Raw genomic sequence first — 20,549 nt, 5'->3', positions numbered from 1 at the left:
GAGAGAGAGAATCTAGCCATTGTATACAAATTGATTTGAAGGGTGTTTGTTTGTACACACGTTTCAAAGGAGGACAAGGGTTTACATCAGGTAAATAGTCAGTTTGTTTGCAATTGAATCTAAACTGTCCTGCATACATTTGCCTTTAGAGATGTATCTCATTAAAACACACTGCCATAAAATTGACTTAATATACGTGAATCAAGAACAAACACCTTCTCTGAAGAATAATACGTACTAGAAAATACAGAGCATTTTCTTTCGTTTCCTTTCAAAATCCTCTCCTTTTTGAAAATGAATTATATCTTAAGGTTCATTGCTTAGATATTCTCCTGTGAATCCAAACAACAAAATATTTATATTATACATTGAAATAATCTTCCGACAGCAAAGTTTATCATTCAGTTGAACAGGAACATCTGCTATATTTCTGTCTTGATTAGTTCGTAAGGTTTTTAATTTCCATCATGTAAGCTGATTGTACGGATACCAGGATAAACTATGTATTTGCTCAATAGACACAGTTGTTTCCGATATATTTATGCATCCATCTGCATAACTGTATTATTTAAATCATAGACAGTTGAGAACATTTACAGAATAATCGCCGATGATGACGAAGTATCTTCGACATAAAGTAACACTGCATGAAAACCAAATAATACTTGCAGTACAAGCGTTGACAGTCGTCTGTATTTTAGTCACGGTCGAATACAGGCTAGTCCACAGGGGGTTGTCTACATGTCCGTCCCCAGGGGTGGGTAGGTGTTTCGTTGTATCGCTAATAAAGATATATTCTACCAACCTTTGGTGTTTCGGTCCTAACTTAGCACTGCCCTTGACAATCTTGCGTATACGTTTTATCAACATGCTGCGTCTATTATCTGATGAGTTTGAGTGCCTAATTAGCCAAAGTAATCAAGGGTAAATTACTAATCTGTGGACGCTCTCACCAGATTATCACCGGATTAAATTTGACAAAGTCAACAACGAACGCACCAGCAAGGTATAACTGAAGATTATACCTTGCTGGTGCGCTCGTTGTTGACTTTGTCAAAGTTAATCCGGTGATAATCTGGTGACAGCGTCCACAGATTAGTAATTTACCTTTGCTTACTTTGGCAAATTAGGCACTCAAACTCATCAGATAATAGACTAAATTACTACCTTGCTTGCTTTGGCGAATTAGGCAATCAAACTGGTCAGATAATAGACGCAACACAGTGACAAAACTTCGCTAAAGTCAAGATTGTCAAAGGACAAATACATTGCACGGCGAAGGAGGAAAAGAAATCGTTACAAAACCAGTGCTAAAATAAGACAAAGACACCAAAGCTGCAAAGAAAGGTTGGTAGTATAAATCTTTATTGGCAATATATATCATAGTCAAACGCATTAAAATAAAATAAACCATAGCAATAAGAACCTTGTGCTTAGACACCCCTGCCCCATCCCTATCCCTGGGGACGGATTTTTGTGCGAGGCCCTATGGCTAGTCCATGGTTAATGCAGAAAGTGTTTGCCGTGAATACAGATAAATTCAGAATGGATAAACAAGTATAAGCACTCTTCTGTATACTAGGTAATACACTGCATAGATTCATCTGTATTTTTCAAAAAATACAGATTTGAATTTGTCTTCTTTGTCTGCGCTTTTGAAAAATACACATATAAATTTTTCAGTATTCTTGTGTTTGTTTCGTGGCAGATCCACCAGTGAGTTGTTCTGTATTTGAATCAAATGAACGATTTTGAGCAATTGTGCTTCATTTTCTTTACAGTGGAATTGTCTTTATTTATGAATTAATGTTCATTTGCTATATTATTTATTTCAATTCCTATCTCAAGTTTTAGACAAAGTAAATGAAACCATGGCGGAAATGAATTAATGGCCATGACCATTAATTCATTTTCGCAATGGTTTCATGTATCGCGTCTAAAACCGGGGTCGAATATGTGCATGGTCCCCATTCATTCATTATATTTCAACATGTCAAACAAAAATAAGTAGTATCTTGTATCAAACAAAATTCTTGAAAAATGGCCGACTTTGTCCTTTAATTTTCTTACAATTCAATAGTTCAAGTGAAAAGTAATTCCTTAATTGTGAGATTTCCCACAATTCATCATGACTTGTACCACCGTAGATTCCTCCGTGAAGTCCACAATGTCTCCCTTGATGTGTAGACAAACTCTCCGTAAAAATTCTGAAAAATACATTTATGGACATTATTATTCTCAAATCCCATTTTAAATGATTTAGAAAAGTATGCTTGTTTGAAAGAGGAGATAGCATTTTTGTAAAAGTTTCCACTGGTTGTGTCCTCGGCCATATATAATAATGTGATGGAAAGTAGGGAGACGACTAGTTGCTACTTTTTTATGACACAAAAGGATATTGATTTTTCCTCTATAAAAAAAACAAAAGTAATTTACATGCTGACTTTTCTCAGAAAATGACCAGTTCACTTTGTCATAACTTGCTTCCCAAAGGTATGGCTTTTGTAGTACCAGCAGAAGGTGACTTTATGGTTATTTAACGGTTTCTTTGAAATTTTCACTGAAATAACTGAACATACTATTAATAAATATAATTTATCATTTGTCTTAAGACTTCACATTGTTGCTTTTATGCAGGACTGAAGAAGTAAACGTTTAACATTTAGTGAAAGAATGCAGAGCGTATCCATGAGCTAAAAGTTATAGGAAATACGAGACAACAGCTATTCAGATCGTGATGAAAAGTTTAGATGTGCCCAAAGAACACATTCAATGAAATGTCAGTGGTTGGCACCTTTCCTACCATGAGACAGGTCTCCTTTACCCTTGAAAAAGGTTGTGATCTTTCTACCGACCGAAGGATTAGCTTTGGCAGCCGTCTGGTGGTGTTCCGGGAAAGAGTCCGATTGTCTTACTGTCGAAATCTGCCGCGAGATCGAAGCTGACAGAAGCGACCGACTGGTTTCGTTGTTCTCGGGTTGCTATCTTCAATGCCCTTGTCAGTCTGATAATGGCGATGGTGAAGTTTCTATGATTGAGTTTGTGGTCGATTTCTTGGCGTAGCAACTTCCACATACGAAGTGCGCTTCATCGATGGTATTCAGGGTTTCGGCTGTGTTTGGACTGTGCCCGAGCAAGCTGGATTTGGTGCCTCCATCCGGGTGCTGGTGACACAACCTTTTACGATGTGTTGAATAAGCTCGATTCCCTAGAAAACACACACACACACACACACACACACACACACACACACACACACACTATATATATATATATATATATATATATATATATTATATATATATATATATATATATATCTACTTGGTTCTCAGGCATATGTACAAACGTCTATGGGGCGCATAGTCCAAGAGTGGAATAGATCACAGGAGACTGGTTACCGCTGCCCACAGGGACGCGTTATATTCCCAGCTGTGTCATGCGCACGCTGCAACTCTTGCGAATTTGGGTACTATGAATAGTTGTACACACACTCCTACTCATAAGAAAACCAAGGGTGGACACCGAACGAGACCGTTTGGGAAAATCTACATTGTAACGGGTTATATGCCAACAAAACCAATAGTTATATCCATTTCTTACGTCAAATAAATAATTTTTCCGGTAACATTACCAAATAGTGCGTTTGTCATTTGAAACGGAGTGTAATTTCGCTGCTTGAACGAAGGGAAAACTGCTCTGTATGCAAATTAAGGTCGCGATGTCGCAATAGATTTCTCGAGTGCTGATTGGCTATGAAGTGCCGGCTTTCCTATGACGTAAGTATGTGCAAATACAAACATTGCAAACGACGTCCCAGTGTTTCAACCCGGAAGTGTGGATCTCGCACAGTTTTCGACTGTTTCACGGTATTAAAGTAAGACATATGCGTACAACTAATTAAACCTAGTGCCTGTCTAACAATATGCGAAGTGTGGAATATCTTTTGGGTCATTTTTTTCATATTTCAGTAATTTTTACTAAGGTTCGAGCGCGAGTCGTACGTGGTAACGTACAGACCGTACGCGTTCCGACGAACCACGCACCACCTGTCCAATGACAGTTTCCGTTTGAAATGATTGACGTACAGAGCAGTTTTCTTTCAGGTGTCGGTTTGTGTCCACCCTTGGTGTTTTATATAAGAACAGTGGCAAAGCACTTAATCTTGAAATACTATTTTTTCCATCAGACGGAAATATAAATATTCATTAATAATTGATATGCTATTGTGAACAAGCAAACACGGAAAACAAATGTTGTAAAAGATCGAGTCATAATGTTCGAAAATGGGTACTCAAAGTACCAACATTCGTCATTCGAAAGATAACGCGTCCCTGTGCCGCTGCCATCGTTGTTCTACTTCCGGTGTAATTCCAGGGGCGCAAGTGTGACAACACCGTCTGAGCACTGACGCTATGTCCATGGTCTTCGCAAACGCACGCACTGAAGAGATGCGAAAAACTGCTTGAGAACAATGACAAAAGGCTGTGTAATTTACGGATTAAAACAATAACACAGGCATTGTTAGTTTGCTGTGAAATGAATAGATTTTCAAAAATAAAACACCTAGGATAGGCCTATACCGTTTAATATTTCTCAACGGTTATCATGCCAGACACCCCCGTACCAGCAGTGTTCGCGGACACGTGTGTACATGTGCACTGTGCACTGGAACGGCCTCGACAGCTACACAGAGACCCAGGGTAGAGGCAGCGCTATAGCGTGGTACGGTAGGCATGTTTGTGAATCTAGACCACCTTTTATCATCTGCGCATATTCGTATACGTACATGTTTTCTCAATTGATGTGTTTTGACGAGGTAGGGTCGGTTATTAAATACCCGCATACCACCGATCAAATTATTGACTGGGCTTGCCATATTTCATTTTCAGTACATTTTATACTATCTGAAAACTATTGGGGGAGGGAAGGGGGTCAAGGTCGAAGGCGCAGTATATCATTCGCAAGACGGAAGGGAGCCGTCACTCATTTACGGCCTTGGGGAGGATGTATATACTTTGTAGAATTAGCTTTCCAAGTTCTTTATACATTCTCCCTAATACATTGCCCTATATAATAGAGAGTAGATGTTTCTCATGCTTAATCGGGCAAAAGTACCTCTTTATCAGGAAATACTGAAAAATTACTCATATTTTACCATTTGTTAATCTATACTGTTTTTCATTTTTTTTCTATCATTTTTTCATCGTCTCATAACTGCACTTAATGCTCAGACTACCATACATTTTCCAAAAAGATGAGTTGCCCCCTTCTTCTTTTCCACATTTTGAACACCCCCTTGTAGCTTTCAATTGTTTTTAGTGTCCCCCCTCTGATTCCTGAGGCCCCCTGGGGCTGTAAATGATGGCTCCCTGAGGTCGATCACTGCTTGGCCTTCAGGCTCATCCTCTATCTGATATGAATGCTACAAGTATGACCTTCATACATCTTTTCTATCCTCCTATCATGGATGATGGACACCAACTATCTCTATGCCCTGACTGGCTTTCATTAGCAGCAAGACAGTTTGTACTGTACTATGTTTGTCAAAGGTTAAAACATCCATATATGCATTAGGGCTTCAGGAGTGCATTTCAACTTCACTTCAATTTTGGAGAGCCACTAAAAAAGTATTGGTAGTGTGTTTGCCATCGTGAAGCTTTGATGATAATGTGCGTGTCTTCTTCCCCTCATGCTGCTGCTTGTTATGAAAAGTTTTGAAAACACTGTCATTTTCCTTTTTACTTCAGATTTGATCTGCATCCATAGGAACTCTGTCAGTATTTGAAATGAGTGGTGAATTGGTAAAACATCTGGGAGGTTGTCACTGTGGAGCAGTTAGATTTGAAGTGATGGCACCAGGTGTGGTAGAAGTCTCTGACTGCAAGTAAGATTGACATTGACCTTGCTACTGCATGGTGAAGTCTACACATGTGGTCTCTTTAATAATTGCAAAATAATATGGCAAACATAATAGTCTTGAACCCCATATCATTGGTTCAGAACCTGTAAGGGAACATTCATTTTTTACCAGGGGGGGGGGGTTGGTGGAACTTGAGCGACAAATGTAAAAAGCGGCCCCCTCCAAATCAAATTAAATTTGACCTCCCCCAAAATTCATCAATTGTAAAATGTGACCCCTCCCCCCCAAAAAAATTCAGATTTGATTCATTAACCCTTCGCACCCTATGGGCCTGGGCTGAAAAATTAGGCCCTTCAAAAGTGTTTGCTAGAAAAAGAGTTACCCATCCCAATTTTCATGCTCCAAAAACAGCGACCCTCTGCCAGATGTCACAGTCTGTATCAATAATACCTTAATTGACTTATAATTTTCCATTTGACCTTTGAACTTTAACAAACAATCACTGGGTGAAATTCCAATATCATATTGGTTTTTCAGATCTGCTCTTTCAAACATGATATTCTCGTCACGTACATTTACATCAATTGTCAAACTTTTTTAAAGCAGTGATTTTAATAGCTAGTTCTGTATTGTAAAAAAAATATTTAAAGTTTCCTCACATACCACAATGTATAGAGAATTAACATTTTTGGTGAAATTCCAAAATCAAATTGTTTGCACAAAGGTGAACTTGTAATCGCCCAAGTCTAATCAAGTACACTAATATCAATAATCAAGAGTGCATAAATACACAGATTTACCTAGTTTTGTATTGGAAAAAAATTATAGTTTCCTCATGGACAAGATAGTGAATCAACATTCCGGTGACATTCCAAAGTCAAATTTCTTGCACAAACATCCACTTGTAACCACCCTAATCTAATCAAGTACATTAATATCAATAATCAAGCGTACATAAATACACAGATTTAGCTAGTTTTGTATTGGAAAAAAATTATTCATAGTTTCCTCATAGACAAGATACTGAATCAACATTCCGGTGAAATTCCAAAATCAAAGTATTTGCTTTGATTTACGTAGTTTGATTTTACAATAACAATACTGAAGACCAATGTCGCATACTTCTCAAGTTCACCGTGTTGTTTTGAATTAGACTTAGCATACCTGCACAGGCTACAATGATTTCTTTCATAGCAGCCTCAAGTATTCAATAGAAACACACAGTTTTTAATGAAAACAGTATGCAAAGTCTGTAGCCAAGACATCCTGCACATTATGAAGTGTGAGAGTTGCACAAATAAATCTGTAGTAGAGTACCATAGATGTCTTTCTTTTGGGTCTATGGTAGTACACATGCCTCCAAAAGTCAACAACTTTCTTTCATGACATCATTTTTGTAGGGGCCTCTAGAAGGTGCCCTTTGAAAGCATTGACAGGGGTTTGTCATGGGAAATATTCAGAGTAAGTCTTCTGTACTTTTTGTAAAGGACAGCTCAAAAGACATAAAGGCAAGGTTGGTCTTTTCATTTAAACACAATGACTAAACTCTGTTTATTTTGTCTCTCAACAGTTGCAGTATCTGTGTGAAGAAGCAGAATAGGCATTTCATCGTCCCCAACTCAAGATTCAAAATTTTACAGGTGAGAATAACAAAAGTCAAAGTCACTATGAACTTTGAATGTTTAAAATATTAATAATATCATTGAGGAAGGAATGACTTATTCTGTGTTACATTAAATTCCTGAGACTTGGATTCAAATATCAAATTTGTTTCATCCAATGGCATTGCTATGAACTATCATAGGACAAACATAAGTATTACATTGTGACAACCTTCCACTAATACTCTGTATGTTTCCATTCCCAGGGAGAAGACAACTTGACATGTTACACTTTCAACACTCACGTTGCCAAGCATACTTTCTGTAAGACCTGTGGAGTTCAGAGTTTCTATTCACCAAGATGCACTCCTGACGGTAAAGGTTAGTTTACTTCTGTATAGCCATGTATCCAAAATTCCAACTGTTATTCAAAAATCAGAAATGAGATGATCCAATCATTACCTCTTACATTTCAATAAAAGGACATGGATGACCAGCTATATAGATGCACCAATGACTGAAAAAAGTTACTCTGATACGAGATAGTTTACTGGTACAGGGTTTATGCATAATTTTGTGGAATTATCATGAGTTTTAGCACACTCTGATGGTAGTTACTGTAGACTTCGCATTGTGGATACTACAAGACTATCATGTATGTTGCTACTCTCATTTATATACATGATTATTGTTGAATTTTATTGTTTTGCTGGTTTTCTAGGTATAGCTATTCACTGCATTGATCCAGGTACAGTGACAGGCGTTACCATTGTAAATGTTGATGGTGAAAATTGGGAAGAATGGATGGCAAAGAATGAAGATTCCAAAAAGTCAAAAGAATGAATAGAATGATAACAATTCTGCCTGTAGTTTTGGTTCATGACTTGAGACATAACATGTGTCAAAAAGAAAATAATGAATTGTATGAAAAAACAAAATGTTAAAGGTGCAGTAGCTGTAACATTTTGTGACTAATTTTACTGTTTTTATTTGCAATGTTTGCTTTAGTTTCTTATTCTACTCCCCAAAGTATGGTGAGATACATAGTATTCAGTTTGTCAACTCAGCCTGTATTTGTGTAGATTACATTGTTATTGTTGACAAGTGAATTCTTGTCCGGATGAGAATTCAAATGTAAACAATAATAGAGCTTTTTACACACAGAAAATACAAACTGCTTCATCTTTGCATAAAATACAAACTGCGACCATTCTTGATAATGTTGTCCTTCTTTATTGACAATTCAAATAAATAAGGATGTTTGAGATTGCAAAACAACAATAATTTAAATAAATAACATGTATACTGTTGTAGGGAGTAATTTTGATATTTGCTGCAATGCTGCAATACTTCTGCATTAATTACGGTGGCTTTGTAATATTGTCTTCTTAAATTGAATAATATCGATATTGATAAATAAGTATCGATAAAATCACCCTATGTATAGATTTACTCTAAATCTTCAATTCAATAATTGTGAAAAGTTATTTTTGAGACATGAGTATATATTGTCTTTCTGAACATGCAAATTGCACCAGTAATATTTATGAAGTATGCTAACTGGTGAAAGTGTCCTAACGTTACATTTTATTCTGTTTAATTTCAAAGTCTCTCATTAAAGTAATGTAATGATGCTTAAAGCAAAGTATTAGAAGTAATAAAGCTATAATTTCATATATTTATTTCATAACATGTATTATGTTGATACAATGCCTAGCATGTATCTATATTAAAAGAATTGTAGCTTGAAGAAAATCAATCTTCAAATACAGTTAAGTGGACTGTAATAGCTAACTGTAAAATAATTTAAATTTGTAAAATGCTGTTCGACAAATTTCAGCATCTCCCTTTGTTGCCTGATGCCAACTTATGCCAGAATTGATACACAACTGCTAGCAGTAAATGAAAGTGAGTACCAATCATTGGACTTTGATACCTTTTTGAAGAGTCTGAAGAGTAGAATTCATACACAGCAAGTCATTCATATCTTTTTAAATCAACCCAAAGGTAAACCGTGAGTTGAAGTGACTCACACTGTTTGTGGTCCAAGATCATGATCTGCTAAACAAACCTAATTGAGTACACGATGATATCACAGTGTACCAAACCATGATATGTGAATTCCATGGCTCATAGCTGAGCTATAAATTGACAAAACTGACCCTGTGATGATGAAGATAAAAAAATATTTTGACATTCATGCACATAGTATTGTCTCTCGTCAAGCTTTGAATACCTCACAGTAAGTGAGGTTACCCACAATTCCCCTTGATTTGTGCACTAGGATATTATTTGCTAAAGGCTTCTTCAATTTTACCAGTTTCTGAACAATTTGAAACTTTGAATTTAATTTCAGTATTATTGGTTAAAACTATGTTCCAAAATTATTGGTTATGTTTAAAATTCAAGAGTTAATTGAATAAGAAGTTGATGTTTGGAGGTGCTAAAAATTGTACACTTGTCAAGGTAAAGTTATCAGCAACTAAGATGGTCTCATCATACCACCTGTCAGACATGTTAATTTCCTTTGTTACAAACATTAAAAAAAAATCAATACCCTTTCTTTTGCCAACACAGATGCAGCTTATTCCCTTAGTTCCCTTGAAAATATTGTGCATTGCTGTCAAAAATCTCTGTTGACAAAATTACAAAATTGCTATCTCCTCCGCGGAAAAGGGGTTGATCTTCTCATTATTCACAGTGAGAAATCAGAAAATTATGATTGTCAAAACTGTGTTGCCAGAATTTTGAAATATGGACCGAGCTGTTCAGTGTACAGAAGAAATATGCTTCAGTTCAGTGAGTGATCTCCATGTGTACAGATCATGGAGAATTGTGGGTAGCCTGACTTACTGTGTACCTGAAGATATAATGCCCCTTGAAGGTAAATTTATACTTCAGACCGGCGAAGTATGCTCATTGAAATGCTAGATATGATAATAATTTAATAAATGTCAATGGCTGGAATTTGCTGTTTATATGAGGTACTTTCTTATGTAAAAAGTGGCAGCAATAAAAATCAAGCATTTTCATATTTTGTAACTTACTGTTATATCCAATAATCACATAATGGACAAATTCTAATGCACTAAAATACCAATCAAGCAGTTGTCTAATTACCCATTCATTGCTTTTTTAAAAGACATTCAGAGAATATGAATTGCACAAAATCACGTGGCATTCATTACGCTGCCATATATGCTTAAAGTGTCTTGAGTTTGCAGTGAGGAACTGTGGGATAGCCCTGGATTTTTCAACCCTTCATTGCATAGATTTAAATGTACTCTGTTTTGTCACTTGTGTGAAACCATGAAAAATTAGACAAATTCAATGCTTGCAACATCTGGTGAAAAGATTAGAAAATATTTCACTAAGTTTTTTCAGAAACAAAAATGAAAGATACATAGAAAGACAATACATTGATTGTAAACAGTTTACAAAAATATATTGCAATCTGATTATAAAAGTAGTTCTGCAGTGGCATAGTGGTATATATCATAAGTAATAGTCAACATTGATCTTTGTAGTACTGTATTATAATCAGTCAAGATGATATCAATGTTTTCAAGCTCTTATTGGCTTCAAGGTGTTTATCACCATATATCTGGAGAAAATTATGTAAAGTACTCTGAACCAAACAAACTGACTCCAGTGTGCATACATGGCTTTCTGTAACAAAAAACAAAAACAAAAACAAAATTTCTTTAAAATAAACAGTCTGAAATTAAATTCATTATGAAATGATCAGATAAATTCTCAAGTTTGGTGGTTTCGCAGTGGCAACTGCTGCTAGCTTTCATGTTTTGCGATGGTAACTGCAAATAACTTTCATTTTGTTTCATACGTCTCAGTTTTGTTTTGTCTTCACTAGAAGCTTCATGGTTACCAACTAATTTCTTTGTTTCTATGGTAGATATATATCTTCTATGCCTCTTTATTCTCTTCTACACCTGAACTTATAATTTATGGTCAAATTATTCTCAGAATACCAAATCACATCAAATACACATACAGTTTCTGATCCAGCTTGTCCCATCAAAATTTACGTAGTACAGTAATGAGTTTTGTGAGTTAGGAACATCTGAGAATCACAACCTTAAATAGAATTTACCTGAGCTTGCCAGACACCTTGCCATGAGGAAACAAATAATAAACCCTGTGGCAATAAACAGCTGATTGGCAGATCAAGTTGAAGTAGGTATTTTCTCCACAGTGGTATGCTTTCTAAGCAGTAAGCTTGGACACCTGAAATGATGAGAGTAAAAGAATAGTAGCATAGTTTGGTAGGGAAAGATTACAATTCTATTCAGTATAGCTCTTGCCCAGTCAACTCAAAAATTAAGTTGTGGCAAAGAACTTTAATCACAGCAAAATTTGAAAACTTTCAATTTCCAGTCATTGCAGGAATATTTTAGGATTTGTGTCAACACATTGGACTCTAATAGAAAATGGATGCTTTTAAAATAACTTCACAGGCTGCAAGTGTGACTACATGAAATGTTGATACGAGTGGTATATTGTATCACGGCTTGCTTTGTAGGTATCTTTGTACACTGTCACCAAAAAATCAAGTCATCGTTGATGACATAGTCCCCACTTATTAATGGGTACTTTGATTACAGGTCCTAAGAGAGGATAGAGTCCTCTTCATTAGGTCTGTGATAAAAATACTTTTGAATAAATTCGCTTGATACATGTCTGAGTTATGGTTCAGGACATGAAAAACTCGTAATAAAATGGCCAAACGGTGGCCATATTGGATTGTATAACAAAACAAATTACCTTGCATATGTATGACATTGGTAAATCTCCTTGTACCAACTTTGAATAAATTGGCTTGATACATGTCCGAGTTATGGTTCCGGACATGAAAAAAACGTAACAAATGGCCACAAGGCAGCCATACTGGATCGTATCACAAAACAAATCAATGTGCATGTGTATGACATAGGTCAATGTCCTTGTACCAACTTTGAATGAAATCAGTGAGATATGCCTGAGTTATGGCTCTGTACATGAAAAAATCATAAGAAAACAGCCGCACGGCGGCCATATTGGATTGTACCATAAAACAAATTGATGTGCATAGCTATGACATTGGTCAATGTCCTTGTACCAACTTTGAATAAAATCGTATGAAAGATGCCTGAGTAATGGCTCTGTACATGAAAAAATCGTAATAAAATGGCCGCCTGGCGGCCATATTGGATTGTATCACAAAACAAATTGACGTGCATATGTATGACATAGGTCAATGTCCTTGTACCAAGTTTGAATAAAATCGGTTGAGATATGCCTGAGTTATGGCTCTGTACATGAAAAAAATCGTAACAAAATGGCCGCACGGCAGCCATATTGGATTGTATCACAAAACAAATTGACATGCATATCTATGACATTGGTCAATGTTCTTGTACCAACTTTGATTAAATCGGTTGAAACATGCCTGAGTAATGGCTCTGTACATGAAAAAATCGTAATAAAATGGCCGCCTGGCAGCCATATTTGATCGTATCACAAAACAAATTGACGTGCATCTGTATGACATATGAAGTAATCCTTGTACCAAGTTTGAATGAAATCGCTCCAGGCATCTCTGAGATATCTGCGTGAACGGACGGACGCACGGACGGACGCACGCACGCACGCACGCACGCACGCATGCACGGACATGACCAAACTTATAAGTCCCCCCGGACGGTGTCCGTGGGGACTAATCAACCATTGATAAAAACTATGTTGATTATACCTTGTGACTCATCATGATTTGTTTGTTGAAGGCAGCAGTTTGCTTCATGAACATCATTTCTAGCAGATACAAAATATCAATCTGTCTTCTCTGTACTATATCCTGACACTGAGTAGGGATGTCAACTTCTCTTCCAGTATGTCTAAAACATCACCAATTTTCTCAAATACCAGAAATACATAATTCTTGATAAAAAGAGTATCCGGTGCCGGTGTTATCCTTTTAAACTGATGAGATGACAAGGTTCTACAGTAATACATTATTGGCACAGCAATGCATTATGGGTACTCTTACCTGTTGGTAGCTGCTTCTTTGTCACCAACTGCCTGTAGATGAAGCATGACAAATTTAAAGTGATTTGCCATCAATAACAACGAATAGTGATTCTCTCTTTGATCTCCTTTATGAAAATATCCCAGTAATAATATGATAAACAGCAAGTCTTTTGTCTTTAAAGTCAGATTGACTTGACTGACATAACTCTAATAAAGTAGGATTTGATATTCAAAATTCACTTGATTAGGCAACCTAATAAAGTTTTTCTGGTCACTACATATCACTTAAAATAATGAGGTGAAAAACTGAGGATATAACATACATGAGTTGCAACTCAAAATTTTACAAAACACTGATACAATTATGAAATTTTGTACAGATTTGAGCAGCGTTCAAAGACAGACCAAAATGAAAATTTATAAAGCATTTGTACTGCACAATAAGCACACTGGATCATGCAATGACTGGAGAAAGAAAGCAAAATGTACATCCTGATTTCACGATTGGAGAGAAGCATGACAACAAACAACGTTTTCCTATTTTCACATGCACAAATAGGTCAGGCATAGAATTATGAAATATAGCTGAACCATAAAGTCTGAAATTTACAGCGTGACACTGTCTGAGCTTTATTGCTTCACTCATGTTACAGGGTAACATACAAGATGACATAGAGGCTGACAAGCCTCACAATTTCACAACATACCTCAATGCTTTGTATACTGATGTATGATTCTTGTGACCACTGACACCATAGTCATCAAATGTTACAACCTGAGATATTCAAAGAAACTGGTAGAAGTTATTGATGGTACCACTGCAAGGTTATAGATGGTACCACTGCACGGTTATAGATGGTACCACTACACGGTTATAGATGGTACCACTGCAAGGTTATAGATGGTACCACTGCAAGGTTATAGATGGTACCACTGCAAGGTTATAGATGGTACCACTGCAAGGTTATAGATGGTACCACTGCAAGGTTATAGATGGTACCACTGCAAGGTTATAGATGGTACCACTGCACGGTTATAGATGGTACCACTACAAGGTTATAGATGGTACCACTGCAAGGTTATCAATTGTACCACTGCAAAGCTTTTGACTGTGCAACCGCAGTTATTTGAAACTGAATTTCTATCTCTTGTCATTTTAACTACCAATAGAAAAGTCTTGACTAATGTTTAATGCTCAATAGCAGTATTTTGTTGATATTCAATTTGCACTCTCTAAGATACAATATTTTGTTATCATTCTGATTATGAAAACACGCTGAATACTATCATCCAACTTTTCAAGCATAGTGTCTTTATGTTTATATGTGAAACAGGAATTACTAACTCAATTTGAGATTACATAATGTATTAAATGAAATAGGCAAGAACAGTGAACTGATTGTTCAATGCCACCATAGACAGACCCTGAGTCTGGCTCCAGGGTCTACGATACCACATAATGACAAAATAATATCTTAAGGACCACGACATTGGTGTAAGCACACTATTTGTTTTTTTCTATGGTTGATATAATGAATGTGCACGTTATGATTATTAATGGGTAGGAATCTCACCACATTTATTCTGTGTTTCTGTATTTTTGCCAGGATTATGGCAGAAATAATATCTTCATCCCAAGTAGCATTTGGATCATCTTTTAAATGACTGGAAACAGAAAAGAGCAATATTCATTGAAAATGACATGAAGTATGCATGAATATTACAGTAGTCTTCAAATGTGAACTACAAAGTTGAGAAAACATTGGTTGGAAAACTTACCAATATATTGCAGTAGTAGGGCATGTTTCTAACTTGGCGATGGAAGTCGAAGAGATTGTGTGAGAGCTGATCATGTGACACAGCAGAAGTTTGTTGAGTTCATAGTGAACCAGATTAAGTTATCAAAGAGTCAAGGAAAGTCCTTGTTCAATGTGTTTATTTAAAATTTTTGCATGTCAACTTGTAATTTATAATTTCAAAATTGCCAAAATACAGTGGAACTTGATTGAGTGTCCGGTTTCCCTTGTAGAGCTCGACAAGTCTAGGTGTTGCTTATCATTAGAAAAGTAAACATTTGCAACAAATTGATGAGTCTTTGGTGTTGGATTACAGAGCGCGGCGAACGTTTCCCATACACTGTCTGGTCTACAATCAACACGGTCGTTTCAGCATGCCACTCACAATAAGCTTAACACTGCACTACATACACATCACCGAAGTTAGAATTTTAGGTGTTTATTTTAATTTGGGAACTTTATGAAGAAACACGTAAATTCTTTTCAAAATCAACGTAAGTTTTCTCCTCTTGATGTCAGTAATCACAACAACAGTCCCTTTAGCATAGTCTCTGCTGAGCAGGTCCAGCGCAGTCTACTCTATCAACAAGTATGACACAATACAACAATAAATATTATCAATCCAAAAATTCTTAACACTCCTGCATGAAACTTTTTTCCTGCTTCCTCATTTGTCTCAGTTAAATGAAACTTTCTTACTTGACACTTCCCTCAAATACATGACACAGCTACAAAATAGACTAGAAGAAAAGTGTCGATTTTACACATGCAAGAGCAATTCTCAACCAGCACTGTAAGCTTACATTTTGTGCCGTTAAATAATACATCCAGTGTTTCTAAAATAGTTTGCGGTATTTTGGCACGTAATTTCCCGGACGGCATCATACACGGCAACGGGTAAGTTACTACTTAGCATGGAGGAGACGGCATGCGGCAATATCTCTCTGCCTTCAAAATTTTCTTCACCTTGCTGAAGCAGTGTTCAACTGAACGCGTCGAGAGTCAGTCCGGTTGATGTTGAGGACTTTCTTCGAGATATAGATTCGACACTCGAAAAATATGTCAGTGAGTTTCGTCAGAGTTGTATTTGTCAAATCAAAGTACATGTAAATACCTGAAAGAAACCTTGATGATGTGTAGAGCAGTGTCAAGCTTGTTGTGAGTGGCATGCTGAAAGATTGTCGTGATTGTAGACCAGACAGTGTCTAGAAAACACGATGTAATCTAACACCAAAGACTCAATTTGTTGCAAATGCTTACTTTTCTAATGAGATGCAACATGTAGACTCGTCAAGCTCTGCAAGGCAAACCGGACACTCGATCGAATTCCACTGTACCATTCTGGCTGCAATAAGTTTACAAGTTGAAGAGTAATATTAGCCACGTGTCATTGGCCATACTCCAGTCACACTCCATTTAAGAAAACCTTGCAATGGATGATGGGTAGGTGACCTGGAATATCTTTTTGATAAATTTCTCGGTGTACCTCTGTCATTGTGCAGGTTCTAAGATGGTTGTGTCTGAACCTGATGACATGTACAGTATGCATGCACATTAGCTAAAAAAAATAAATTCAATCCCATAATGGGCTACTATAAAAAGTTATTTGATAATGTTTTTTTCTCATGGAATATGATGTTACCTGTTGTCAATTATGGCCACATTTTGATCACTTATTCCAAGTATACGACAGCTTGCAAGAAGCTCTTTCCTGCGTTCTTCACCAAGATTATAGTAGTTTCCTGTCAACAGAAAGATTGGAATTTATTTGCAATCTAGAAAGGATAGTATACATCATATCTGCATTCCTTAAAAGCAATTTAATATTCCCTATAGATTAATTTGCAAAGGCTGGTATTTCTTGACTTCATCCTGTCATTGTCTAGACACTTTCTATTATGGTAGACTGTTGCTAGATCACAGTAGATGACTATGCCTCTGACAATGTGTTCTCAGTATCAAATGAAAAAAGTTCTGAGAGAGAATGCTTACTGACTATAAAATGAAGTACGGATATATAGCCTTATAGGATATTACTTGACCCTTACCAAAATAATGACAAATCTGAATGAGACTGTTCCCACATGCCATGTAATTTTACAAATCAACATAGTTCTAGGAGATCAATTTGTTTCACAAAGTTATGGAGGGTCCCATGAGGAAACTTAATCGTCTATATAAATGCGAATTGGGCCGTGTGTTCTTATAGCTTTGCCAAAATAACAATACCTTTGTCAGGGCCACACGATACCAACAAGTTACAACATAGGAATTGCGGCTGGAGTGCCGGTTAGTGGACACTGACAGTGGACGCTAACTTATCACAAGGGGAGTTGTTGGAATATTGGAGATAGTGTACATAGCTGGAGGCCTCCAGGAAAGCAGTTTGACTTCGTATTCTGTGGTATGTGTCCAATAAATTGAATAATCTTCACTCTCGCTTTAATGGGCACACCTACCTGAACTGAGGCATGTCAGGAATGCTTTATCCACAGTCAAAATTGTAGGTGAGAAGAACATGCATTCATCGTCTGGATGTGCCGTCACAAAGAGAACATTCTCGCGCTTAAAATGATGCCTTGAATAGTTTTTTACTATGAGAACGAACGCTTGGTAAGCAATTAATACCACAATAGCCACGAGACAAGTTATGAAAACTGCCATATCCTAAGGTCATCGCAGGACAAACGAAGTTAAAAAATGGTCTCGGATTCAGATTCGGTTTCGGATTTTGTAACTGAGAAAACGATAGTCTGGGCCCCTGCCCCATTTCTACCGCTGGCTGCGCTGCTCAAGAAAATGGGAGTTAAATGAAAAATTGTCATGCTTTGGGCTAAAACAGAGTTTCTATTTGTATTTCATTAAAATTTGTTGTGTTTTTATATTCGAAATATTTGTCTGTTTTTCTGAATTTAAACATTGAAATATATTTAGGGAATAATATATTGCTTTTAATACAAATTAATTTAATCATGTCACGTGATTTGAAATTTTCACTATTTTCAGAGCAATTCAAATAGCCCCCCCCCCCCTACATTTAAATGCAAATAAACCAAGAACGATATATTTTCCAGGGTCTGTCATTATGATGCAAATTTTTGCACAATAAATTTTGATCATACTTTTGTAAATACTGGCAAAAACCAAAGGACTTGCTGACAAACTTTAAAGATATTATTAACACCTCCAGGGAATATGGAATATTATCAGATTTTCCCCGTTTGCTGATTTCAGCATATTAGAGACTATTTTTGTTTTACTTCTGTCATGTTTTGGGGTAGAAAGCTTGGGCTGAATTACAGACCAAAAGTTTGGCAAATTGCCTTCGGTACCAACTTTGTCATGTCTTGTTAACTTTCTGTCCTCCTTAAAAAGATAGATGTACACCTACCACTGCAGAAAATACATGGTTTTTGGGTTTGTTTGTCTTTTAACAAGATTTTTATTGGGGTCATCAAAACAGTTTACAATCTCAACAGTGGGAGTGTACATACATGTCTATTACAAAAACTACAATGCAATGATATCAATAAATGTCAGTCAAGAAGTCTCAGAGACTATATGCATATAAGATTTTCCGAATACATGTAATAAATTCAATTTATTGTGGTTCTAGGAATAAAGTCGTTAGAATACCACCCCATTTCTTGTTGTGTAAAGTCAATTTCTTCTTTTTGACTGCTATACAATATTCTACTTTCTGTATCTTTTGTAGTAATCTTTTGAAAATCAGATGATTTGGTTTCTGATTTTCAAGCTTTGCCAGATAAATATGACATTTGGCAATCAAAATTAGAAAATTAACCAATGTGGAGAGCTTCTTATCTCCAATTAGTATTTGTCTTCCACAAGGAAAAAAATTAAGACCAACTTTACTACCCCATAATATGAGAAAACCATCCCAGAACTCCATTGGAAATTCACAATCAATGAAAATATGTGATAATGTTTCAACTTCCTTTTTAAAAAAAGTACATTAATTTGATGGAACCCTTGGTGGTGTCATTTTAAACATAACACTATTGGTAGGTAGAATTTTATGTAGAATTTTAAACTGGAATTCACAGAGTTTGGTGTCGATTGTAACCTTGTAAGGAAGATAAAGGCGAGACCAGCAATCAATACTTCTATGATTGAATTATGATTAAAAAAATTCTGATTTCAGAGAAACAAAATAGTAATCTATAATGGATTTTGTGATATTTCTTGTAGTACATGCATTTATTGCTGATCTTCCTCTTGCTTGGAATCGCTTTCATCAAACCAAACCATTTGAGAATGGAAGACTGGGCAACATCCCTGTCCTTCATCTCATCGCAGTTCAGAAAATTACCATTTCTTTTAAACAATTGACCAACATAAATAAAACCACAATCATAGAATTCTTTGAGGTAGATTGATTTTCTTCCAAAAAGAATGTTTTTGTTGTTCCAAATAATTTGTTTTGAACCATCCTCATCTTCATTTTGGATATATTAAGACCACACACAGCATACTGTGAAAAAATCCTGAGAAATCAACAGGTTATTATGCACAGGGTGTTTGATTTCATTTGTGCAGTCAAAGCAAAGAATCAAGTACCACATTGCTTAGACTATAAAGTAAGTTAACAGATAACATTTCGTTCCTCTTCTGGATTTTTTGCTGTTGCCACATTTTTAAAGCTCATTTACACATTTTTAATACAAACATGATCATCTCAACAAATTCATGTCTTCTTTGTGTAAATATTAACACCTCAAGGTTTGTAGTGACAGATTCTGTTTGCAAGTTTTGATAGGGATGAACAGACAGACAGACAGACATCTGCACATGTACATACAGCTGACTCCTGAATCCCAAACTTAACAAATTGTTCATAATTGTCACATTTATATAGCATGGAAGAAATGAAAATTATCAATAGCACCATTATTGAGATGTTGAGAACAATCATCCCTAAAAATCTTTGACAGGATTTGTGAAGGAAGTCCCAAGATATCAGACACCTTGTTTGAATTGGACAAAATACAATTTTCTGCATATACATACATAATGCACTGGGTGGTTGTATTAGACTAAGGCAACCACCTGATGAGAGTAGCCAGCCTTGCTGATACTACACAAAACAGATCTGCAGTGGGAATATATATATATATATATATATATATATATATATATATATATATATATATATATATATATATATATATACAAAACACACACAGACACATATGCACAGTTGTCAAACTATAATGATAACACTGGCACTCCAGAGCACTTAAAA

General features: G+C 36.1%; 2 protein-coding genes across 3 annotated transcripts; one reads left to right on the top strand and one right to left on the bottom strand.

Annotated features, from left to right (window-relative positions):
• Window positions 1–4,643: 4,643 nt before the first annotated feature.
• LOC139145849 (centromere protein V-like) lies at window positions 4,644–9,141 on the top strand. Of its 2 annotated transcripts, none has more exons than XM_070717262.1 (5): window positions 4,644–4,724; window positions 5,750–5,886; window positions 7,433–7,502; window positions 7,730–7,844; window positions 8,185–9,141. In XM_070717262.1, the coding sequence occupies exons 2-5, from the start codon at window positions 5,789–5,791 to the stop codon at window positions 8,304–8,306; spliced, it is 405 nt and encodes a 134-aa protein (XP_070573363.1). In that variant the 5' UTR covers window positions 4,644–4,724; window positions 5,750–5,788; the 3' UTR covers window positions 8,307–9,141. The 2 variants fall into 2 exon arrangements, with proteins under 2 accessions (XP_070573363.1, XP_070573362.1); XM_070717261.1 differs by having other exon boundaries at window positions 4,713–4,818.
• Window positions 9,142–10,221: 1,080 nt separating this feature from the next.
• On the bottom strand, window positions 10,222–17,996 carry LOC139145848 (N-acetylglucosaminyl-phosphatidylinositol de-N-acetylase-like). The gene is made up of 7 exons (XM_070717260.1): window positions 17,743–17,996; window positions 16,926–17,025; window positions 15,062–15,152; window positions 14,195–14,262; window positions 13,507–13,538; window positions 11,575–11,708; window positions 10,222–11,132 (listed from the first exon to the last, which is right to left on the bottom strand). The coding sequence occupies exons 1-7, from the start codon at window positions 17,945–17,947 to the stop codon at window positions 11,028–11,030; spliced, it is 735 nt and encodes a 244-aa protein (XP_070573361.1). The 5' UTR covers window positions 17,948–17,996; the 3' UTR covers window positions 10,222–11,027.
• Window positions 17,997–20,549: the final 2,553 nt, after the last annotated feature.

This window comes from Ptychodera flava, chromosome 12 (assembly GCF_041260155.1).
Source record: "Ptychodera flava strain L36383 chromosome 12, AS_Pfla_20210202, whole genome shotgun sequence".
NCBI lineage: Eukaryota > Metazoa > Hemichordata > Enteropneusta > Ptychoderidae > Ptychodera > Ptychodera flava.
This window is presented reverse-complemented; position numbering and strand designations above follow the sequence as displayed.

Excerpts from the sequence above, each read along its gene's own strand:
- LOC139145849 (XM_070717262.1), top strand. The coding sequence starts at position 5,789 with ATGAGTGGTGAATTGGTAAAACATCTGGGAGGTTGTCACTGTGGAGCA. Across the intron at positions 7,503-7,729 it reads CAAGATTCAAAATTTTACAG|GGAGAAGACAACTTGACATG; the intron begins GTGAGAATAACA and ends TTCCATTCCCAG. Across the intron at positions 7,845-8,184 it reads ATGCACTCCTGACGGTAAAG|GTATAGCTATTCACTGCATT; the intron begins GTTAGTTTACTT and ends CTGGTTTTCTAG.
- LOC139145848 (XM_070717260.1), bottom strand. The coding sequence starts at position 17,947 with ATGGCAGTTTTCATAACTTGTCTCGTGGCTATTGTGGTATTAATTGCT. Across the intron at positions 15,153-16,925 it reads GTGGCCATAATTGACAACAG|TCATTTAAAAGATGATCCAA; the intron begins GTAACATCATAT and ends TTCTGTTTCCAG. Across the intron at positions 11,709-13,506 it reads AAAGAAGCAGCTACCAACAG|GTGTCCAAGCTTACTGCTTA; the intron begins GTAAGAGTACCC and ends TCATCATTTCAG.